We start from the raw sequence: 23,864 nt of genomic DNA, 5'->3' as shown, positions 1-23,864 counted from the left end.
CTAACTAAATAAAAGCTAGAAATATTAATAACTGAAGAAAAACTAGTATCATTCCTGATTCGGGGTATGTAGCTGGTCTAGTTACTGAGACTCAATAGATGTAACTTGTTAAAAAAAAAAACGAACCTACGAAAGATGTTGAATGAAACCCAGCAAGTATAACTGAAGACGCACAGGCTTTCAGGTTAAAGTGTTTCAGATTTAATCAGTTGAGTCTAGTCCAAAATTATATTAGTAGGTCAGAAAAACAATACACAAAGCTGCCTGTCTTGTATACATCTCTTATTGGCATCCTAAAACCAGCACAACTTCCAATAGGTCAGAAATGTTTGGAGTCTGTCTTCAAGGAATCATAATAGATCATGTTTAGATCACATATTTCATCTTGTTCTTTTCTGTACATATAAAGCCTGCTGCAACCTTATACAGAGGTGTGTGCATATATTAAATGCCGGGGCAAACTAAGAAAATGGTGCTTATATTTTCAAAAGCTTGTTAAACCATCAATAGGAAAAAGTTTATCCCAATTATGTGTCAAACCTATAAAATTAATCAACAATTTTATTACAATGATTTAAGATAAAACAATTGCAGTTTGACTGGATGAGAGCAAGACATATTTGTAAGAATAAAATTGGACATAATGATTAAAAGGGCTCTTAGAATTCTTAGTGCCTGTTCAATTATAAACAGCCATATTAAAATCCTGTACAAATCCTGTAAAACTAATTTCTAGATTTTGAAATAAATTAAACCAATTTGTAGACATACTCAGACATATTTGATTATGATTTGAATTCATTTTTAAAAATTCACAAAGCTTTTGAACAGCTCAAGCTACAGTTCAAAAATATTTTTTAAATCCATTGATTCATATCATCTAGAGTTTATTTTCAATCTAAAAGCAGGAAAAAAAATTAAAAGTCCCTATGCCGGTTGAACGAACCTTTGGCATCATGATTCTGTTTTAATATTAATACAGAAAAGCCTATTATATCTGGGACAACAGTAACCTCCAGGTTAAGAGGTAAGAAAAGAGAGTGGGATCTCTGTTTCATAGTAAAAACATTCCTGGGGAATCAAAGGAATACTGTTTTGCTTAATACATAAAGTTCAAAAAGAAAAGGCTGCCCATCTTGCTAGATAGCACAAACCATTTAAATAAATACTAGTGTGACATCTACTCAAAGATCCAAAAGGAGACTGGAGATATGACACTTTTTAAAAGGCAGCAACTGAGAGTAGTGAGATATTCTCATGTACTATATAATTACCAATCCTATTTCCAAATTGAGAGGCAATGTCCAATTGCAAATATTTCAAAAGTTGCTCCTTTGTACATATTTATATATATATATATATATATTGTGCTTATGAAGAGAGCATTAATCTCTACAATAATGCAGATTTAAATTCTAAAGTAATACAGAAAGGAGATCAATCCTGTATACTGAAATGTATATCTCTCCACTTCTTCTAGGTTTCCTCCAAAATGCATTCAGGATCTTAATTAATAAAGGGAGAGAGTCAGAAAAGGTTTTGAGATTTTGTTCACCTGAACTTTGAAGAATTTTGCTTCTATAGGTAGTCCTCACCTTACAATCACAATTAGGACTGGAATTTCTGTTGCAAGTTGGTGAAGTCATAAAATGTATCATGTGACTGGACCTGATTTTACAAACATTTTTATCGTGCTCATTAAGTGAAACATGTGGTCATTAAATGAATCACGGTTCAGTGAACCTGGTTTCCATTTGACTTGGCTTGTTGGAAGATCACAAATCACAACCTTCATGTGACTGCAAGATGCTGCAATTGCATCCCACATATGAGTCGACTGTCAAGCGCTTGAATTGTGATCACCTGACTGAGAGGAGTAGTGCAACAGTTGTAACTTTGAGGAGAGTTTGCAAGTCACTTTTTCTGAGGCTGTCGTAACTCTAAACCACTTTTAAATGAACGGATGTAAATATAGGACTACCTATGTCAATTGTTGCCATAATCTGCTGTGTGAACTTTATGCAGAAAGATAAACAGATAAATAAAGGGAAGGAATACTACACTGCATTACTACAGTACAGCATTACATTATTACTAGTCTTCCCCGGAGCCTCTACTGTAGTAAACATGAGCACATTCATCTTCCAAGATTAGATGATATGGGCATGTTCCGGGTACTATAGACACAGACTACAAGGGCATGTTTATAATTGGACAAGTAGCTTTGCACTTATTCTTGAAATATATCTGGATGAAAATTGCCCCCAATGACTGCACAGCAAAGAAATGAGATACCTCTTGAAAACATACCTTCAGCTTCCTTTTCTCTGTCCCACAAAAGATAAATCTAAATATACATGAGCCCTTCTATTAGTTTTACCTGTTTAGGTTTGGGCAAAAACAGTGCAAAGTTTCCAAACGGAAATACCAATAATGCTGACCGCTGACATAATTTAATGAATATTCAAACTGGATTCAAATAGCCCACAATTTGGAGTCACTGCCAGTGAGATGAAAGAACGTTAATTTTCCCAGGCAATCTTGTTGCAAACCTAGGCCAATTTGTGGCCATTCCAAGCCAAACAGGAACGGGAATCCTTATAGTCCTTATTGCCTTAATTGAGGATATTTCCCAGGATTCTCTTGCCTGAGGAATGCACAGCATTGAATGGCTCAAAACCTTTTCCTATTACATAGGCACAAACTATAACAATTAAACATATGAGTAAATAAGTCTCTGAATATAAAATAGGGACAAAAGCTTCAAAGGTTCAAGAAGTTGGGAATAAAGAGAGTCAAAAATTTCATTCTCTATTCTTCAGCTCACTTAGCTCTGTTCTCATAGAGGTGATGCTTAAAAAAAAAGAAGCGTGCTCATGACAAAAAACAGGGTTATAAATATAAAAAGGAATTCATTGTCAAGCACCAGTAACATCACCAGCTTTGTGCAGGCAGGATGAGCTCAGAATTTCCCCCAGAAATAGACATTTAATCCAGGAAAAAGGGGGAAAGTCATTTTTAGCACTGTGACTGTCTGGGCTACTCCTTGAATGGTAATGGAAAGTTATTCTTCTAGCAAAGAACAGCTTGTATTGAATGAAGAAACTCACAGCTAACGGCAAAGACGTCGAGCTGGTATGAACCAAATGCTTCATAAACTCAAAGATGTGCTCCCAAATGATAGCCTTGGAGTTTGCCATTAAAGCCAAATCCATACCTTCAAGGTGCTATAGAGTCAGATAAGCTTATCTCATTTCGTTTTTTTTAAAAAGTGGGATATGAAGACTGTTTGGCTTCTGCTGTGCTGGAGTACTAGGATCCATTTTGGGGTGGTCACTGCAATCCTGCTGCAAGCTATTACTCCATAATGGCCCGGTACAGTGCAGGCTCGATGTAATCCTCACGATAGCGTGAGTTGACCACCCTCTGTCTTTTTCTCTCTTGTTTGACTTCTTTCTCTGTGAAGATCTCTGTGAAGCGCATGTCAGACGCAACAGACTGCAAATCAAATAAAGACATGTTAAAAGAACAATGGAGAACACTGGACTATGACTGGACTTATAAAGGACTATAAGGTTGACTCAGACTTCCATCCTTCTGAGGTCAGTAAAATGAGGACCCAGATTGTTGGGGGAAATATGATGACTCTGTAAACCGCTTAGAGAGGCTGTAAAGCACTATGAAGTGGTATATAAGCCTAAGTGCTACTGCTATAATGATTCTTTGCAATTTTCTTCTTGCATAATAAAAGTCATATTGTTTTACTGGAAAACAACAAAGAGCAGATTTTGGCAATCTAACTATCCAGTTTAGAGTAAAGTACTTACTGTAGATCTACCTCAACTCTTGAGACTCCAAGTGGCTGTTTACCATTAATCTACATATTTGCAGAGTTCAATAATGGGCTCAACAAACAGTATTCTGAAAATCTAGTTTTCCTTTCCTTTGAAATTACTTTTGGAACCTTTAGTTTAATAATTGTATTATATCCTAGAAGCATCTAGGAGTGTCCCAGTTGTTGAAATTAGTTGTTGAGGTATTCCCCGTTAGGAGAATGAGTGCACTCAGGGAAACATAGTGAGAATGGTGATGAATAACACACAACCAGCACACAGATACATTGAATAGTAACATGTAAGTTTTACTTCCTGTAAACAGGTAAACAAAGTCCAACAAACAGTCCAAATCATACGCGGTTAAAGCAGTTAGTATTCAAAATAATCAGTCCAGGGATAATCCAAAAATGAAGTCCTTTTCTTTACCAGTATCATAAACAAAGTTCAGTAAACGGACTTTGCGAATAGTTGCAAGACTCACAGCAATTCAAGCAGAATGACGATCAGGCAAAAGGCAAAAGGAAAGGAAAGGAAATGCAAAAAAGAACAAACCAGGTTTCTGGCTCCATCCTATGGCCGTTGGAGAAACCTCAGCCAATCACAATTACAACATTCTCTTAAAGATACAACAGTATTAAATGACTATTCTGGTTTATATATTGCCAACCCAACTGTTAGGTGACTATCATTCCTAACACCAGTGACAGAAGAAATGTTCCCTGTGTGGGAACTGATGCTCTCTTGTGTGAGAATTTCACATATCAAAATCTATCGCTGTTTAACTTACCAGCCTTGACTTGACTCTTTTAGGAAGTTCTTCATCAACTGTATATACGTCATCCCTTTTTGCCATTAGTTGGGATCCATCTTCAAACTCCACCTAGAATCAGAACAATCAGATAGACATAAGCATCACTTGCTATTTTTGTATCATGCAGAATGTTTTTATGGAGCAGGATCCCAGCCAACTGGCATACTATTTCATGTACTCATCATGAAGGAGTTGGCAGACCAGCTGCTAATAACAGAACAGAATATCTAGAAACTAGTTTGTTGTTTTTAGTTGCAAAATCATGTCCAACCCATCGCAACCCTATGAACAACCTCCTGTCCTTCCTCCAGGCCTTCCTGTCCTCTACCATCCCCTGGAGCCCATTTAAGATCAAGAAATTAGTTTATATAGCCACAATTACAATTCATGAGATTTTTAAACTCTTGACACAAATGTTAATATATCGATCCATGTATCTTTTGGAACAGTCAATTACACATGTTATCTTGCTCATGGCAGGCCAGAATACATATCTCAGAGATTTCAGAACTCCATTAACAATCCACAAAGAGTTAAAAAGAGAGAAAATGAGAAGATCCCATTCCTCACTCACCTGGTACATCTGGATGACATGAGAAGCCACAAACGTAGCTCCATAGACCTCTCCATCTGTCCATCTCACTTGAACAGCTTCTCCTGGAGGCGGAGGACCAAGCTGGGAGCAATCTCGACTCTGTCCATATTGGAGAAAGTTTGAGAAATATAATCATCTACTGAATAGCAAACAGAAGAAACATTGCTTAAAATAATAGACCCTGGAGAAGCTTGACAATTGAGCTGGTACATGGCAATGAGGAGAGCAGGAAAATGTACAATTCTATTAACATCAGGAGGTAGTTGCAATGAGCTTAATCTTATAATCAGAATACTCCTGCCATGAACAGATTACAAGATCTATAAAATTATCCTTGTTCTACAACTACTCATTTATTATATAGATATCTGTATGAACATAAAACAAGTAAAGATCTGACAAGATAATAGAATCTTCATCTGGAATTATTTTTTCCTCTAATGAAAGATTTTTAAAGGCACTGAAGAGGGGAGGAGAAAGGGAAGAGATTTCTAATTTAGGAGTCAAATAATCTATGCTATATTTAGCTTTACATTATGCAGCTCAAAAGTATTGTCAGGATGCTTTAGAGATTTGACCCACTTCAGCAATCTGAGACTTTAGATTAGAACTATATATTTTTGGTGCAATTTTTTTTTACTGTAAAGCATACCACAATATCTTCTGGATATAGGTTATCACTGAAGGAGCCATCATCAAAGTTGACCTCATAAAATGTTTCTTTCGTCAGATTGACCACTTCACATTGATAGAAACGTCCATTCTTGTGCTTGCTTATTACTTGCTGTCCCACAGCAAGATCCTGTAGACCAGCCTTAGCTCGCTGAAGGAACAAAGGAGTAATAATCTATGTTATATTCAGAAGATAGAACTTGATGATTAACTACATGAAATATTTTGAAGGTTGTGGAAAGTTGCACAAAATACAAGTGCTTCCTATGCATTATCTGGTAAGCACAAATATTATTTTTACATCTCTTTTGAAAAGCTTTTTAATGTAAGATTTGTATTATGCCTTTATATTTTGCTAATGCAAACTATATACCATCAACTTTTAATGAAGATATAAATAGAAGGTTCAGTAATATTAACAATAGCAACAAAACTAGCAGTTGCTTTGGGCAGATAAACATTTCAAAATAAAGGACAAAGCAAGCATTTCCATAATATGGTATGTATGTGTGGCCTCCTGAACACTTTTACTAACTGATTAAGATGTTCAAAAGTAATGTGTCAAGTACAAATGTTAAGTTAGGCTGAACCAAATATTAAGTCTCTATTATTTACTTCTGCTTGAGATGGACTTTTATGTCGAAAGCAGGTAATGAAGACCACGAACGGCCAGTCGTCTGGCTGCATCATGACTCCAGCTGCTTGAGCGCAGCTGACGTGGAAAGATGTAGGACAGCGGCCATGAGAGCACTGCACGCAACAACCAGCTATTCTCTTCCGCCTCTTCTTGCAGAAGACACATTTCTGTAAAGAGACAAATTCAGCACTTTAATCAAGGTGAAGTTCCAAAGATATCAGATGCCTGGATACGAAAAGAGACACATGAGCCTATCAAATTCGGATGCAGATTTGTTATCAGGTTTTGAAATCATGAACTACAGTGTGAATTTTTATTTTCAGACAAACCTGCATTCCATGTGTATTTCAATGGCACTTACAATCTGCTTCAATGGCCAGGCATTTTCTTTATAATGAATATTGTACAATCTCATGAAGAAGAAGAAATACATGATGTTTAACTATCACACAATTATACTATATATGTCATTATATTTCCCTGTAGATTCTTGTAGGGATTATCTTATCTTTACTTATATGCTAAAATATGTGATTATTGATGGGAAGTCTCTGTATGCTTCTTTTTGTACGTGGTATATTTCAGCACACATTGGGTAAAATCAAGGCCCTGAATGTTTTTGTATTTTCATCTTCCTTTATATAATAGGATACACTTTGTCCTATCTCTTGTGTTATTTAACATTTATATGAAATAAGTTACTTAGGGTGAAGTCTCGCTCTGTGATGACTTTTCCCATGCATAATGGAATCATGCATTGAGACTGGCCTTTTTTTACCTGATTATTGTACAGCCAGCACATACGTAAGCTATGTGCCCTAGATCATTAATATACAACTACTCAATTCTACAAGTAATTGCTAAGTTACACTCATTATTACACTGCATAAAACAACTTTCTGGAATCTGTCACCTTCCAGATATGCTGGGCTCCAACTTCCATAATTTTTGGCCACTGTGACTTTTGCCCCCCAGTCTTAAAATAATAGTTTTTTTCCCCAGTACTTTGGAATGAGAACAAGTTGGTAAACGCTATGTATAATCATCCAAAGTTCCACCACTTGCAACATCACAAATTATGTAATCTGAAAATATTTTTTTCCTACGTTCTCAGGGTTCTGATTTAAGAATCTCATAAAAGCATAGAATAAGCATGTATTAATCAGTCCAAACTATTGTTTACTTTCTTACCAGTCGGAAACGCTGCAGTGGAATTTTGCTGACATCAACTGGACTACGCTGAGCAATGTTTATAAATTTGGCCTCTTGAACTGCCACAGCACACATAACATGAACCCACCTGAGAAAAAAGAGAAGTTTACTTAAGTATTTAGTAAATGTTTGTTAAAAATTGGCTGCAGGATATGGATAACCAAAACCAATATTGGTAAAACAGCTCAAAAACAAACATATATGCCCATAGTGTAAAGAATAGGAACCTTATGAACAATATGATCTCCCCCACTCTCAATACAGTTGCATAATGTCTTTGAAAGAAGTGCTTTGCAAAAACATTCAGAACAAAAATGGGCACATACTCTGGAAGGCTCACGGCTGCTTCAAAGGTTCTCTCTTTACTGTGTGCATGAACAGATAATAGACTAATGGCAATGTGGCTGTCTATGCACACATGTGCACACTGACTGCCTTTGCATCAGTTTATGAAAACTTCATAGAATGTGGTTGCTTTAAGTATTTGAGGAGATTTTTGCTTGCAACAATAGGCTTTGCAAAACACGAATGAATGATGAACACAGTACTTTGCACAACCATAACATCAACTAGCATTGCATCAGACCAGGGAAACATCACTAATTTGTTGCTTAACATGAGTTGATGTCTACTAGTCCAGGGATCTTCCATTCTTAATTATCATAAAAACTCACTTGTTATCATTGGCTTTTTGAAGTGCACCTCCACGAAGTGAGCATAAGCAGCAATCCTGACAGACAAAAGAAAATCACATTTATTTATTTGTATTTATGTCCTGCTTTTATTATTTTTACATATTTTTCCTCAAGGCAGTGGACATATCCAACACCCCTTCCTCCTCTTATTTTCCCCACAAGAACTATCATGTGAAATGAGTTGGGCTGAGAGAAAGTGATTGGCCTAAAGTGATCCAGATGGCTTGAAGAGGTGGTTTTGGTACCCCAGGACTAGATTTTAGAATACTGATGAATACAATTAATAATAGATGATACTGAATCAACCAAACCACAGGTGTCAAATTCATGGCATCACATTACTGTCACGTGATGTTTCACAACATTTTCCCCAATGGTAGAGTTGGGGTAGGCATGGCCTGCGCGTGACACATCCAGACCGCAGGCCACCAGTTTGACACCCCTGAACCAAACTATTCATTTAAAATATTCCATGAAGTAAAGTCCTATCTGAAACTGGATCTTCTTTACATTTTAATGTAACTCTTTTATACAAATAAAACTATTTCAATAATTATCTCACAACTGCAAACTTTCCAATGCCATCGAACTAAGGCTCATGCATGAACACAAAAGAATTTTAGCAGACCTCTTCTAAAGCATTGGCTTTACATCGAGAGCACTTCCATTCTTCAGCTGCTTTCTCAGGGGCTACTCCGTAACAACCTACATTAAAAAAAAGGTTTGTAGGCTAAGCAATAAAAATCAGCAATGTTTCAATTTTCATATCCCTTCTTATTTTAACAAATATTAATAATGAATTTATATCCACAAAATAAGTTTGACCAGTCTTGGAAGACCCACTTGAAACACACTAACAAAAAAGCAATACTGATCTATCCATAATCTGATCTCTCACTTAAAAATATAAATTTCAAACTTGTTTTTTTTTTATTTACTCAATCCATAAAAATGGTCATGATGGGTCAAATCTATCTCTGGGCCCCGTCAATTCAATGAATTTTATAACAGAAAAAATGAACTCCAGAAGTTAATTATTACAGTGCTTTATATCTTTTAGGGTTTTTTTTTAACTGTTTTAAAGTATTAGTGACATCCAAAGCATTAGGAAAGGAACTCATCCAGCCTGCTTAGTAACTGGCATTCCACTGAGATTTTCCCCTCTGAATTCTTATATTGCGAGTTAGTTTTCCAGAAAGAGCATCTTAATCTTCACATAGTATGAAAAGTACAGTGGCACCTTGATACTCAACTGCTTTGAAACTCATCGAATTTGGTACTCAACAAAATTTTGTCCCAATACTCATCATTTGTTTGGTGTTCAATGCACAAACTAGAACATGTAGGCACTGCTTTGTAACTCATACATTATTCTTTATGGGAAAAATTTGGTACTCATAGTTTTTGGTACTCATTATGTCTCCCGAAATCAATTAACGTAGAGGATCAAGGCACCACTGTACCTTGAAGAATATATTTTGAGTTTATTCCACTTTAATTGTAGTCTTCACTCATGGTATTTTCAGATCATTTTGTTCATATGAATCTAGTGGGCACTGACGTGCAATTCCTTGACTTTTTCCTGTGCTCTTTCTTACAAGTAAAAATAAGCAGGAATAAGCTGTTTATATTTACATTGCTTCTTTATAAACTATGGGAAAATGGAGGGGTAAATAGTAATATTTTATTTTGGGTATCAATGGACAATCAGACCTAAGTTATATAGTACTCACTGGCATGGACCCGGACCTGACAGTGCTTGCATGTGACCAGAACACTGGTGCCATCTTCTTCCAGATATGGGGTAGAGAGGTTGACATCTGTGCTACCACCAGTGGTAGTAAAACACATTTCAGGGATGAGGGGCTTAGTTTTCATTTTTCCATTAGTAGCATTTGGAACTGCTTGTAAGCTCTGACTTCCACAATCTGCCTGCCAATGAGAAATTACACATTTTAGAAAAGAACACTGCAGAAATAAAAATAAATGATCAGAAAAGCATTCCATTTTTGTTTGCATAATGAAAGAATTCAAATAAATATTATTTCATTATGTAATGCTTTAAGTACAATAATTCCAAATTAAGTTTGATAGTTTTCCTTCCAAAGAGAAATATTTCCACCAAACATAATCAGTAGATCCTTCTTTCATGTCAGAATAAAGGAAAAAATATGTTTGGCAAAATTGATATAAAATAGTCCAAATCTTCGAAGATAAATTACATACTATGTTAATCTCAGGCACATTTCTGCAAATATGACTCCAGCTCTAAGATTTTATTTTAATTATTAAAATATGTTATTCCCAATATAGCAATTCATAAAAAATATTTTGGGTTTTAGACTTCCTTGTTCTACTGAAGAATCAAAAAATAAATTATAAATTCCTTAAATGTTTTAAACAAACAATTAAAATACCACACTAAACAGTTTCTGTGTTGCATCATTTAATGAGGGGAAAATGGAACAGTAATAAAGAATATAAGAAACAGAATACCCTTGTTTATCGCAAATATGTTTGAGTTAGTTAGGTAAATAGATACTTTTTGAAAAATTATTCACACCTTAACCACCAAGCCATATAGACTCTCAAAAGACCTTTCCCATCTGAGATGAATATGACAACTGCTATGGCATACAGCATCCATTATTACCAGGCAGTTTCCCATCTATATTATTAGCCAAACTTAATCTTGCTTAGCTTCCATAATCAGGCACTAGAATATGTGTATGGTTTATTTCTTAAGAAAGCATGATTTGTTGGGGTAATATGAAAGATGCTGTAGAAAATCAGACCCACTTACTATGGAAAAATTGGAAGCAGGATTATTCTAACTATAATCAATCTTAAAACTGAAATCACATTATTAGCACAGTGCTTCCAACACTTAACAACAAACCACATTGTATCGGTGCTTCTGTACTATGTAGACCAGGTGAAAGAATAATCTGCTTACCTGGTAGGTTTGGAAGAGCATGCACACTGCACAATAGGGAGCCTGCTGAGCCATGGCAATATTATACTCCTTTTCCGCTTCAAAGTTTGGAGGACGATTCTGCCACAGTTGACTGAGAGACTTGGCCCATGCTTCCATCTCTTCAGTTTCTTCTTCAGGTGTTAACTGTTCTGACATTTCTGCAGTAAGAATCACAGCTTCAATCAAAATTTAGATAAACTATTTCCCCTTTTCTACAGGCTGTCAAAAGAATAACAGATTTAAACTATTGGAAAGATAATAATGTTCCACATTTTTCAGCCGTGCCTGCCAATGCTCTCTCTGTCTCTATTAGTAACCTTTACAAATGCTACCTTTTACAGTGTACAAAAGTTCAGCTCCACACATGGTTGCTAAGCCCATATAATTTGTAAGACCATTAATTTGGAAATAATACACCACCTCACAATTATAAAATCATGTTTGAAATATGTACTCTCTTTCTTTTGCCTCAGAGATCAAAGTGCTGTATTGGATCCTAACTTGGTAGCTGAAAATTCAGCATCAAAGTATATCAAGTTCACACCCCAGGTATACAACCTTCAAAAATTGTGAATCAAAATGTGATTAATGTATTCAGGTATATGTTGTACAAGAGATTGCTTTAAAGATGTAAAAGACGAATTTAGACATCCAAAGATACTTATTGCTACAGGCAGTCCTTGATTTACAATCATTCATTTAGTGACCATTTAAAGCTACAACGGCACTGAACAAAGGGACTTGTGACCAGTTTTCATATATACAACCACTGCAGAATTCCCCATGGTCACATGATCACCTTTTGACAACTAACGTCTTTGGGAAATCAGATTGACTTAACAACTGTGTTACTAACTTAACAATTACAGTGATTTATTCAACAGCTATGGCAAGAGAGGTCATAAAATGGGACAAAACTTACAATTGTGTTGCTTAGCAACAGAAATTTTCAGAAGTAAGTCAAGGACTAGTTGTAATTCAGTATCACTATCAGGCAAACACCTCTATTACAAAAAAGGAAATAATTTAGAACTTACCATCATCACTAAGACCGTCTTTAACCAAGAGTGGGTGATGACGTGGGAGTTTGGTCAAGGGCTGGCGACGGCCCTTTGACTGCTTATGATCCTTTACAGATCTGATGTAATCCATCTGCAGAAATCAGACAGGGTCAGAGAAACAGCTTGGTCTAGTGGTTAAGGCAACAGGCTAGAAAACAGGAGATCATGAATTCAAGTCCCACCTTAGTCATGAAAGCCAGCTAGATAATATTGGGCTAGTCAATCTTTCTCAGTCCAACTCACCTCACAGGGTTGTTGTGTGATAAATAGGAGGAGAATGGTATGCTAGGTATGTTTTCTGCCTTGAGTTATTTTATTATTTGTAAAAATAATAAAAATAGGATACAAATAAATATATAAAAACAGTAACCACAACATTATAGTAGTACTATATAGTACTATTGGATGAATTCAAAAACGGAAAAATTACTTGCACTTTCTGCACTGCTTAAGCTTCAGGGTATGCAAGATGTGTATTATGGATTAAATAATGTATTTCAGAATGCAGAACTACATCGACAATAGATTTGGCATCTAATGTAGCAAATAAAAGTCCTAGAAATATTCTTTGCAAATTGCACATCAGCTGATACAGTTGACAGAAAGTGAAAATCAGATAGAAGATTAGAAATTACAATATTCCATGTGTCTATTGAGAACCCATCCTATATATCGCTTTATCATTCAAATGTGTCTGAAGCATAGTATGCAACATAGATTGTAGACATACCCTCTGATATAATCTTACTTTTGCAAGCTCCTGTTCATCCCCACGAGCTGTGAAACTGGTTTTCTTCCGTGAAGGCTGTTCAATCTCCATGACATTCACCTCTTCCTTAGCATAACTATGAACTGTGAGCACCTCGGTTTGCTCAACCAACTGCCTGGAAAGATCAGAATCTGAAGAGCCAGAACAAAAAGATGAGCTAGACTGAAGGCTAGAGACTGGGCTTGGTTTCATGATAGATTGGGTCAAAACTGAAGACACAGAATGCGAAATGGAAAGATCTAGAACAGCTGCTTCTGGTTCCTCTTCCTCTTCCTCCTCCTCCTCCTCCTCTTCTTCCTCCTCATCTAGTTTAACATTTTTCAGTTCTTCAAATTTTACTTCAGAGGAATCTGCATACTCTGCATCAAAAACAATATTTGAAATATTCTTTATTAACTGCCACCAAATAAAATGCTCTATTTTATTAAAGCCTAAAAATTAATTTGAAACTAGGGCTTCAAGATGTGAAATATTAAATGGCCCAGTCTGGCTAGAAGTTTAATGTATTTTTTAATAAATACTCCTATAATTTGAATTTCCTCTAGAACTTCATTAACACATAACACAATGTCACACCTTTAATTTCTCACTAATCGATTTCTAGAATTTTTGTTAACTTATTCGCTCCAACCCTGCTTCTTTGTGTTGCATTCCTTTTCTGAGACACATTTCCAAATCTTTTCAAGTTTAAAACAAAATACAAATTAAAACATTCTAATGATTTCATATTTTATTTCATAACTGAAAATCTTGTGCCTTCCATAACAGTCCTTGAGCAATTTTTGGAAAAATGTCTCCAATTGTGGAGGCTACTTCTCAATTTTTGTATTTCTTCTATGCTTTACTGACACAATTCTATTAAGTTTCTTAGTTTATGTCGCTAAAGTCAAAAGAACATAACTTAAGAAATTAATCTGAGACATTTGCAGATACCCCAGTTTCTTGAGCATATCTTTCATATTCCTAATAAGGTATTGTATCAGTTTTCAACCTGATGTTTTGCTCCCAATGTTTTTACGTCTGTTGAAAGCAGAAGATGGGTTCATGCATCACACTAAACTTCACATAGATTGGCAACATTCAGACAATAAACTAGGCCAAAACTAAATAATTTTAATTATGGCTGGGCCACAGTAAAGTTCTAATAAGATTGGTTACCATGAACAGTAGCATCCAAGTATTACCTGGCGGTGTAAGGCCTTCATCCCCTTGCTGTACAGGCTCTCTAGCAAGTCCAACTGGAGGGGCTGCTTCCTCTATCTCGAACTGCACTGGAACCACCTCCTCCTTGGGAAAGGACTCGCTTTGGCTCACCTCATGAGGAACTTCTAAGCAGACTCGGTGCCGTTTGCTTCCAATGCGATGCTTTGGGATACTGCAAAAAGAAATAGCCATGTCATCTTTTAAATCAGGAACATCCAACCCGCAGCTAATGGGCCACATGCAACCCTAGACATCTAGTAATAGTCCTAAAAGATTGTAAACTTCTAACATTATTATGTGATTTATATACAGTATATTAACCCCATTATATATTTTATATGCACTGAGGATAATTCCTTATAATTCAATGTAGTCTAGGCAAGCCAAAAGGTTAGACATTCAGGTTTTAAACAGAACTCTCTGAAAATTATCAATTTGTTTTATGACTTTTCTGAAGTACCTGAGAAAGTACAGCTCTAAAAAGAGATACATTTACCACTAGGAAGAAAAAAAAATTCTTGGAAAAAATATTTCACATCAGTTTGTCAAAAGATGACAGAATACACAAGCTTTCTATTCACATTAGTATGTCAAAAAGGTTTCTTCTCAGTTATAAGAAATCCCATTTAACCCAAGGATCCAAATAAAACACATTTGCTATTAGATAATAAATATTTCAAACACCAGGTATCTATCATTAATATAAATTTATAACAGGTCAGAAGACAGTTATAAGAGAATCTAAGATGATATATTATTTAACTTAAGGCAACTCAGAAAAACCCTTCAAAATGCTTTCTCCAATTCTTTGGGGAACAGTCTGGTTCCAACCATTAATTTAATTTCTGTTCATATTCTACAGCCTACAGAAAAATAAAAATCACATACCCATTTTCTAAAACTTACTGAATTTGGTTATTAAACAAAACAATAGAAAGGGAGAAGAAACAAGTCCCAATGTAATTGGCAGCCACTTAGCATGGACAATAGAAGCAGCTCCATAGATGCAGTTGATTAATAAGTGAGTTATTACTGTAATAAGTGAGTGACACTGGCTGTCATGATTTATGAAAAAAAGGCAAACATACTTTTTTTTCTCCATATCTTCATCTGCTTTGCATTCTTCCTCTGTTTCAGTTTCTTCAGGGCAGCGCTTCTCATTCTTAACTTTTTGAAGGAGTCCATCCTTAAAGAACTCAGATGCTTCTGGTGTGGGAAGAGTATGATCAATGACTGTCACATCTTTCCCAGCTTTCCAGAGCTTGTAACGATCAGGCTGATATTTCCTCACAAAGACTTCCATGGAGATTTTGACCATGTCTTTTCGGCAGGAGCACTGCATGGAATAACAAAACAGCTGAGGCCACTTACGTTTTCATTTCAATTCAGTATCAACTTAACTCTGCAACTATGCCTCCTTATGAGAGTATTATACCGTTTCCTAATAAGAATGAATGGTGACTTCAAACATTGGAGGCTAAAAGTAATTACCTGGAAAAAGGGAGAACAAAATAACATGTATTTAATATGTTTGATATCACCAGATATATATCTGTGAGCTTTCTTTCTGACAAAGCATTTGTTGTTGAAATGAGTACTTTGAAATGTTATTAATAAATAAAACAATAGTGCACAGAATGGTCTCTAGAAAACTGAGGCTGCAGCTATATGTCTGAACCATGAACCTGATGAGTTAACATGAATCTGATGAGTTAACAGAAAAAACGTTAGAGAGTTATTAAAAATAGGGTATAGGAAAGCTAACATATCTGAAAAATATGAGAACTAAACAAGCATTATTATCCTATTTCCATTTCACAAGCCTTATTGTTTATGTATCTAATAAAAAATATCTTAAGAATTGTGCAAATAGGCATACTTTATTCTTAATTAAATATTGATACCTATCATGATGACATTTTTATCAAAAACAGTAGCCCTACATAACTAATTGGAGAGTTCTACATTTCTCCATCTGAAATCTTTTTTCTTTATACTGTCTTAGGGGATTTTTTGAATGAATTAATATATTTTTATGGATGTCCAAAGTTAAAATGGCAAGACCTACTTCATACCACATGTTTAGCGGCAAAAAGTTGTTAAGAAACAGGATGCATTCCATCAACCACAAAATATTAAATTGATCAATGTAAATCTATAATTCTGTTTGATAAAAATTTAGGAATAAACAACAATTCTTACTAAAACAGACTGCTTTCCATACTCAATCCAACGAAGTGTGGCAAAATTAGTAGATTCAGCACAATTGAAGCCATGATTAAAACCAGCATGATATCCATAAGGAAAAGTTATCATGAATTCACCTGCTTCCTGAGTCACCTGAAAGAGAAGCAATCAGTATGGATCTCCATAGTTTATATAAACTTTAAAATTCATTTGATAATTCTTTTATAATTTTCAGTACTGTACTACCACGAGTAGTACTGTACTACCAATATGGGAAAAACCCATATTTCTAGCTTTTTCTAAGGATTACTGAATGAACAGGCATGATATTCCCCTCTGAAAAAAAATCGGGGCTGGCCAAAAGAGACCCCCACCGCGCGCCAAGAAATCGCCCGCCCGCCCACTGCCCGCCCTGCCTGCCCACCGCTCGCGCTGCTCGCACCGCCCGCCCGCCGCTCGCACCGCCCGCCGCTCGCACCGCCCGCCGCCGCACCGCCCGCCCGCCGCTCGCACCGCCCGCCGCTCGCACCGCCCGGGCGATTCCCAAAATCGGAATTCCGATTTTAATCGGAAAAATATGTCTGATGAAAATATATCCTAGCAAAGTAAAAAATTGTACCCTTGGAATTTATGGATTATCTATAAATTATGTGAAAAAAAGTATACACAGGGAATCTTCTCAGTGTGAAGAAAAAAATGACACAATTCGGTTTACAGATGTTTTGAGCATCTGTAAAAATAGGAGATGTTCTCCTAACTGATACCTCCCTACTGCATGCAACTATTGAAAACAAAATATAAAATGTTTTCCCATCTAGCCTTTTTATTTTCAGTTCCTATAATCTTATAAGAATCTCTGCGTTCCTAGATTTCTGTAAAATGCCATCAATTTTTCCTTACTTTGGCAAATGGGATGCCATATTTCTTCAATATTGATGGTGAGATCAAGGTCATTTTGTGACGGAGAAAAGCTTCACAACTCTGAGCACTTCCAGGAAAGAACCCTATTTAAGAAACAGATATTCAAGAAATTGTTGAAAAGGACAGTTTGTACAACATTCATTGGATGCAGGACTGAATACTTTCATATGGCTTTTTTCAAGGTTGACAATGCATGGAAGATAGATAAATTAACTACAAAGCCTAGAGGTGATTTTCAGACAAAAGTTCAAAAAGGACAAGAGAGAAGTACACTTTTCTTATTTCCTCTTAGCACATAATGAACCATCAGTGACATCTTTTAAAAGAAAGTCTTATTTTTTTCACATGTATAGAGACAGCTTTAAAAAAGTGCTTACATCCTGAATTCAATAAGTATCATATTCGTTGGACTTTTATAAATCAAGTAAAATAATTGGGTAAGATTTCCATAATTTTTCAAAATTATTGCTGTTATTTTATACGTAGTCCTTGACTTACTACCTCAATCGGGACCAGAATTTCAGTTGCTATGCAAGGCAGCTGTTAAGTGAGTCATGCCCAATTTTATGACTTTTTTGGCACAATTGCCAAAAATTAAGTGAATCACAGTTGTTAAGAGAATCTGGCTTTTCCCATTGACTTTGCTTGTCAGAAGGCCTGGAAAAATTGCAATGGGCAATCATGTGACCCTGGAATGCTGCAGTTTTGTAGATACATTCTGGTGCCAAGTGTCTAAATTTTGATTGTAAGACCAATGGGATGCCATAACAATCATTAAGAGCAAGAACTGGTCTTAAGTCTCTTTTTTTCAGTGCCGTTGTAACTTCAATCACTAAATATAAATTATAAATTGAGGATTACCTGTAGTAAAGTCAGATTAGGATTACAATTCAGTTACAAATTAAAAAAAAGCTGTCACTATTCTTTAGAAGCAATCAACTATACAAACTGATTTAGAGAGAGAGGGATGTTTACCTTTAGCAAGACGTTCCAATCGCTTCCCATGCTCTGGAGGAATGGAGTACCTGTAGTTGCACATAAACAAATTACAAATATAATCACAAAAAAATAAGATGTTTTAGGTTTGTTATATAATGATGCCAATAAGCAAATTTAATTATTTCCCATCTTCAGCATCATTCCTACACTGAGACAATCAGCTTCCTGTTAAATATGATCCTCAATTAAAAATGGATGCACATCTTGATACGTACACAGACACACATATACACACAGGATATCTCACCAGGACTTGGGTTCCCCAAAATGCAGATAATTTATACTGTACAGGTCCATGTCTTCCGTGTGCCAGGCGAAGGAAGTTTTCCACATCCCAAAGTAGAGATAAGGTGTATTCACTCCCTCAATGGTAATACCACTTTCATTTTCTACTATATCCAGAATTGTATTCAGATGACCAATATTCCACTCATCTACATGCTAAAAATAGATTAAACAGTTTTTTTAAAAAAAGCAATAAGCTAATAGCATACATTCCAATATCTGTATAAAAAATTCACTTTGAGGATACTCAAATAATTTTATTTTATGAATATTGTAAGTTAATTTTGCCTCATATACCCCATCCATATACACATTACATATAGTGTACGTTTCAATTTTCAGTGGTCAACCTAGGAAATAAAATAACACTGATGCTGAAAACTTGGATGAATCTTGAATCAATGCAAAAAACAAATTATCACCAACTAACAGCTAGGGAAGCTATTGATTATATCTCATTACTTCTCTTTACCTTGTCATAGAGTGTGCCATTAACATCTGCCCCATAGATGGGAGGGTTGAAAGTGAGATTCTTCCAGTACTTGCGTTCAAGATCTTCAAAATCTGTATACCGAGGAGTATAGTACCTAAGGGAGCACAGGTTCACTGTCTTAATATAACTTGTCCATTCACTTTCTTTATTCACTGACAAACGTCATGAATTATTACCAATTTTAAATAACATATTACTGTAGACAAGCATCCTGGAAATCAGAATTTTAGAATATAGTCATGTACAAACATCCCAGATGAAAGAGCCAGAGTCAACTTCTCTATCATTTAAAATTTGTAATAGAATTAACTAATTGCTCACATATAAAGATGCTGTAACTTTTACCAAAATTATTTTAATGTAATTTCATTCTCTTGGTTTTAGTAAAGGTAGACAGCAAAAATAGGTGTCAAGTCAGCAGTATCCTACAGAAATCCATTTAAAAAACTAGGTTTTGATCTAGAAACTATCACAACATATGGAGCTTCTCAGAGATGACTCATTCAAATATTTGCTATTGAAATAGTGCAGTCCATTCATAAGTAATTTGTCTGAAGCTCTAAGAGTAAGATAGAGAAGCAAGTATTCTCAAGAAATTATATTGCAATTTGGAATACACTTATGCCAGATACTGACATGGACTTTGTTAAATTGAGATGCCTTTATATTTGAACCATTACAAACTCATATTTCCTATACATATATACATAGACACTTGCACACACTTAGAATCTTTCATGTTTAGATCATATTTTCTTACTTGTCGCTATTTGCTATCCTCCTGAATTCTCGGACTGACATAGGTTTCTTCTGGATGTTATACTGAGTGAAGAGGCCTGACTGGCCGGTAACCACTTGCTTAATGGGAGCAGGGATGACCAGATCATCAATATCATCATACCATTTGCGTGGCTTCCATTCCTTAGGAGGAACAATCTAGAAATTGGAATTTTTATATGAGTAATTAATTGGAAAACTCAAGACAAGAATAGAACATTCAAAGGGTATATAATAATATAATACTTCAAATAGACTGACTCTTCAGCTACACAGAGTAGCAGAATTATGTCTCGGCATCATATATTAATAATCCACAAACAACACTGTTAATGCTCTTGACTACACATTGGCATTTTATAAAATTAAGTACATGGTAAATTAATATTCATAATCAAGAAATCTGTTTTAAATTGTTATCATGTATTTGGCTCAGTGATTAGTTTAGAAGTATAAATGCCAAAATGATCCCTGGTTTACTGTAGATCTAAAATTAATTAAATACAAAAGAAAATGCCTGCTTAAATGGTACATGATTTTTTTATTGCAAACAATAAGGATGTGCAAATCCTTTGAAAGCAATGTCCCACAATGTGTTAATTATTTTCTTATATCTTTGAAACGATAAAGCACCTTAAGGGAGGCTTTGCTTATTGGCTACATATATACATGCTTACTGAAAAATATGCATCTGCTTTACTGATTCAACAGAGATGCCTTGCATATGCTACCTTATGTTGTGAAGCACAACTTTCAACTGATTTACACAGACCTAATGAACAATTAATATTACTGCAGTTGTCTTTTTAGAATTCTGCATATCCAAAGTTAGAGATAGGTTTGTTTAGAAATTAATCATGATAGAGCATACCATAAAAATAAACTTTTAATATAGTTACACGGGTCTCCCAGAAACATTTTGGCTTCATTTCAAATCCTATGTCAAACAATTAGTTAAATTAATGTGCAACAAAAGAAAAATCTAGAACTTCAGAATTTTCATTGTTTAATTTCTCAGCAAAAATACTATTTCATCATTAATGGGATCTAATAACATTTTACCATAATACAACTTGCTCATTTGATACTGATTACTAACCAAATATGTTACATTTTTCTGAATCAAATTTAATTATACTAAATATGAATGAATAAATTGCAACATTACCATCATTGTTCCCAGCCCTTCTTACCTTTGCCAATCCAGCTCTATGGGCTCCTTGAGACTCTATATAGGCAATATAACGGCTGAAATTTTTAAATTCTTCCACAGTTGGATGGAATGTCATTATTCTGGCACTTGGATTTAGGTTCTCCAATTCGGACCCCATGTTTTTTTGCCAATCTTTCTTCTCATATGTGAACCAGGAGAACTAGTGCACTAATACAAATAATTATAAGGATTACAAATTAATAAGTATTATGCAGTTATTGAGCACACAATAAAGAATGAGGAATAGTATCAAAATATGTTCACTTTCTTAATTAAAACTTTATCAAACTCAATCCTTCTCAATTTCATTGTGACTATTTTACACCTTTATACTCCTAAATATCAAGTTCACACTCAGATTTACAGAAGAACTCAGGTAAAGTACATGTACCAATTCTATTGTTTGATAAAAAAACACCTCAACCTTAAATAACAAATAATTTGACACTAGTTACAGGATAAGTCTCAACAGCCATTGATAAATCAAAACTCACCAATGTGAACTTCTCGTGATAAAAAGTTCTTAGTAATATCACTTTTCCTCTTCTTGGAGACTAGCTTCATATTAAAGAGAGCAGCTTTCTTTTCCATAGAGAAAAGCAAGTTCCTACTCTGAAATCTGTTTAAGACAGCAAGTATCCTAGATAACTATCCTGTTAAATGACTATCATTTTAGAGTTAGACCTATCCAGGTCTTGAATCTTCTCCCACAGCCAACTGAGGCCACAGGTATTTGTTTCTGAAAAGAATGCTTCTCCAAAATGTTTATATCCTTGCCTTGCTTACTGGGCCCTCAAGAGAAATGGAGGAAAGAAAGGTGATGATAAAACTAAAATTAATTTATGTGGGTTTGTTTATTGAAATAGAGATGCTAAGGGGGGGGGGGGTGGAATTCATAGTTACTTTTTAAATATTGAAACTCTTTTGAAAGCTTTTTTTTCTAAAGAAACTGGAAATAAGATGAAAAAAAATCTGGGAAATTTCCCCAAAATTCTTTGTAACTCCTTTCTTCCCATTTTTTTAAACTTTCAATTTACCCAGTTTACCTCGTCATCTGCATGATGTTAAAAGCAGTTGCATTTGTTTACCTAGTGCTCTAAAAGCCCCAACATTCAGAGGTTGTTCTCCCCACCCCACCCCCCAAAAATCTTCATTTTATTTCCCTGCCCTATCTCTGTTGTACCGGCTCTCATTCAATTCCTTTCTTCCGTTTGTCGTTTTTCTTTGCAACGCGCTGGTGCTGGACCAGAAAAATATGTTGTCTAAAACGGCCTGTGTGCTAAATGGAGAGGAGAGGATCCCGTTTCGCCTCACCATTTCGAAACTGTTCTTCCACCTATTGTGATCCTAGCCCTCTCTTATACACTGATCGCTCGGAGCGAGCTCCGACGGGCAACAGCTGATCCCGGGATCTCTTGCTCCCTTGTGGCTGGGAAGAGGCACCAAGGAAGCGACCCCACATCGACCTCCCCTCGTAAAAGAGCCGGGAAGGCCCGGCGTTCACGTAGCAACTTTCGAGCCCTCAATGTTTCGCAGGATGGAAGGGCGCTGAAAAATGCAGAGCATCCACCCCTCGCCTCGGGTCTCCATCCCTCCAAGGAAGTCGACCCTCCCCATGGTTTTCGATTCTCCACAGCGCGATCCAGGGTCGACCGAGGAGCCTAGCCTGGATCAGGCTTTCCTTCCTCCCTGTTCATAACACTCCGGGACTTAACTCTTCCCCGTGGTCTCCCTTTACCGCATTTTCACTCACCTAAGGCCTCACAGGAACCCCCTCCACTTCTGACAGGGCCCGAAATACAGTTCTGTATGAGCCTGGGGCCAACCCCGTCTTGTGCCCCGCCCCCACAGTCACGTTCTTAACGTTTCCCGGCCACGGTCCAATCCCCAAGAGCTCCCGCGTCCGTTTTACCGTCTCATAGGTTACGGGAAGTGCCAATCACGCCTCTTTCGTTCGTTTCGTAAGCGTCTCGACGGCGGATCGAATTAGGACTCCCCGCTGCGAAAGTAGTTCCGTAGCGACGCACGGATTGAGCGCGACGCGATTACGCCGCTATGCATTTTAAACGATGTTAGACGGATCCCTCCGCTGGAGTAACTTAGTCGTTTCTTTCTCTCGGCGTTTTCACCCCTTTATTCTAATTTGTCGTTCCTTTTCCAACCGTATCCCAAGTTTCGCGTTAATTATTGCTCAGATCCAGTCAGTAAGAAGTGCCTGAACTGGCCAACCAATCAGTGAGAAAGGATTGGTGTTACTAGGCAGATATTGTTTTCATTAGAGTTAGAAGGGGCGGGTAGGAAAAGCGAGAGAGGAGAAGCTACTGAGGCAATTATTACCTAACCGTTGTGAATGCATTGCAAGTATCACGTAGGCTTGGAAGAGAACGGCTACGTTTATTACTGTTCCCCCCACCCCACCCCCAGCTTTTATTTTGAATGCTACATGTGACACTAGACTCCTTCTCTCCTGCAGAGGAAAATAGATATAAGCCCCCCTATAAATATTCAGTTGACGCACTTT

At 36.2% G+C, this 23,864-nt stretch overlaps 1 protein-coding gene across 2 annotated transcripts; it reads right to left on the bottom strand.

The window, feature by feature from the left end:
* Positions 1–185: 185 nt before the first annotated feature.
* On the bottom strand, positions 186–23,189 carry KDM4A (lysine demethylase 4A). Of its 2 annotated transcripts, none has more exons than XM_026665722.2 (22): positions 23,097–23,189; positions 21,324–21,511; positions 20,114–20,289; positions 19,333–19,447; positions 18,823–19,016; positions 18,552–18,601; positions 17,556–17,659; positions 16,671–16,808; positions 15,557–15,804; positions 14,450–14,640; positions 13,245–13,624; positions 12,473–12,587; positions 11,415–11,593; positions 10,192–10,390; positions 9,087–9,163; positions 8,438–8,493; positions 7,743–7,851; positions 6,530–6,718; positions 5,895–6,065; positions 5,222–5,341; positions 4,624–4,716; positions 186–3,498 (listed from the first exon to the last, which is right to left on the bottom strand). In XM_026665722.2, the coding sequence occupies exons 2-22, from the start codon at positions 21,459–21,461 to the stop codon at positions 3,358–3,360; spliced, it is 3,183 nt and encodes a 1,060-aa protein (XP_026521507.2). In that variant the 5' UTR covers positions 21,462–21,511; positions 23,097–23,189; the 3' UTR covers positions 186–3,357. The 2 variants fall into 2 exon arrangements, with proteins under 2 accessions (XP_026521507.2, XP_087816230.1); XM_087960104.1 differs by lacking the exon at positions 23,097–23,189 and adding an exon at positions 21,838–21,860.
* Positions 23,190–23,864: the final 675 nt, after the last annotated feature.

Source organism: Notechis scutatus, chromosome 3, assembly GCF_049901735.1.
Source record: "Notechis scutatus isolate UNSWTSFEM ecotype Mainland chromosome 3, rNotScu1.2, whole genome shotgun sequence".
Taxonomy (NCBI): domain Eukaryota; kingdom Metazoa; phylum Chordata; class Lepidosauria; order Squamata; family Elapidae; genus Notechis; species Notechis scutatus.
This window is presented reverse-complemented; position numbering and strand designations above follow the sequence as displayed.

Excerpts from the sequence above, each read along its gene's own strand:
- KDM4A (XM_026665722.2), bottom strand. The coding sequence starts at position 21,461 with ATGGGGTCCGAATTGGAGAACCTAAATCCAAGTGCCAGAATAATGACA. Across the intron at positions 13,625-14,449 it reads TGAAGGCCTTACACCGCCAG|AGTATGCAGATTCCTCTGAA; the intron begins GTAATACTTGGA and ends TTTTTGATGCAG. Across the intron at positions 12,588-13,244 it reads ATGAACAGGAGCTTGCAAAA|ATGGATTACATCAGATCTGT; the intron begins GTAAGATTATAT and ends TGATTTCTGCAG.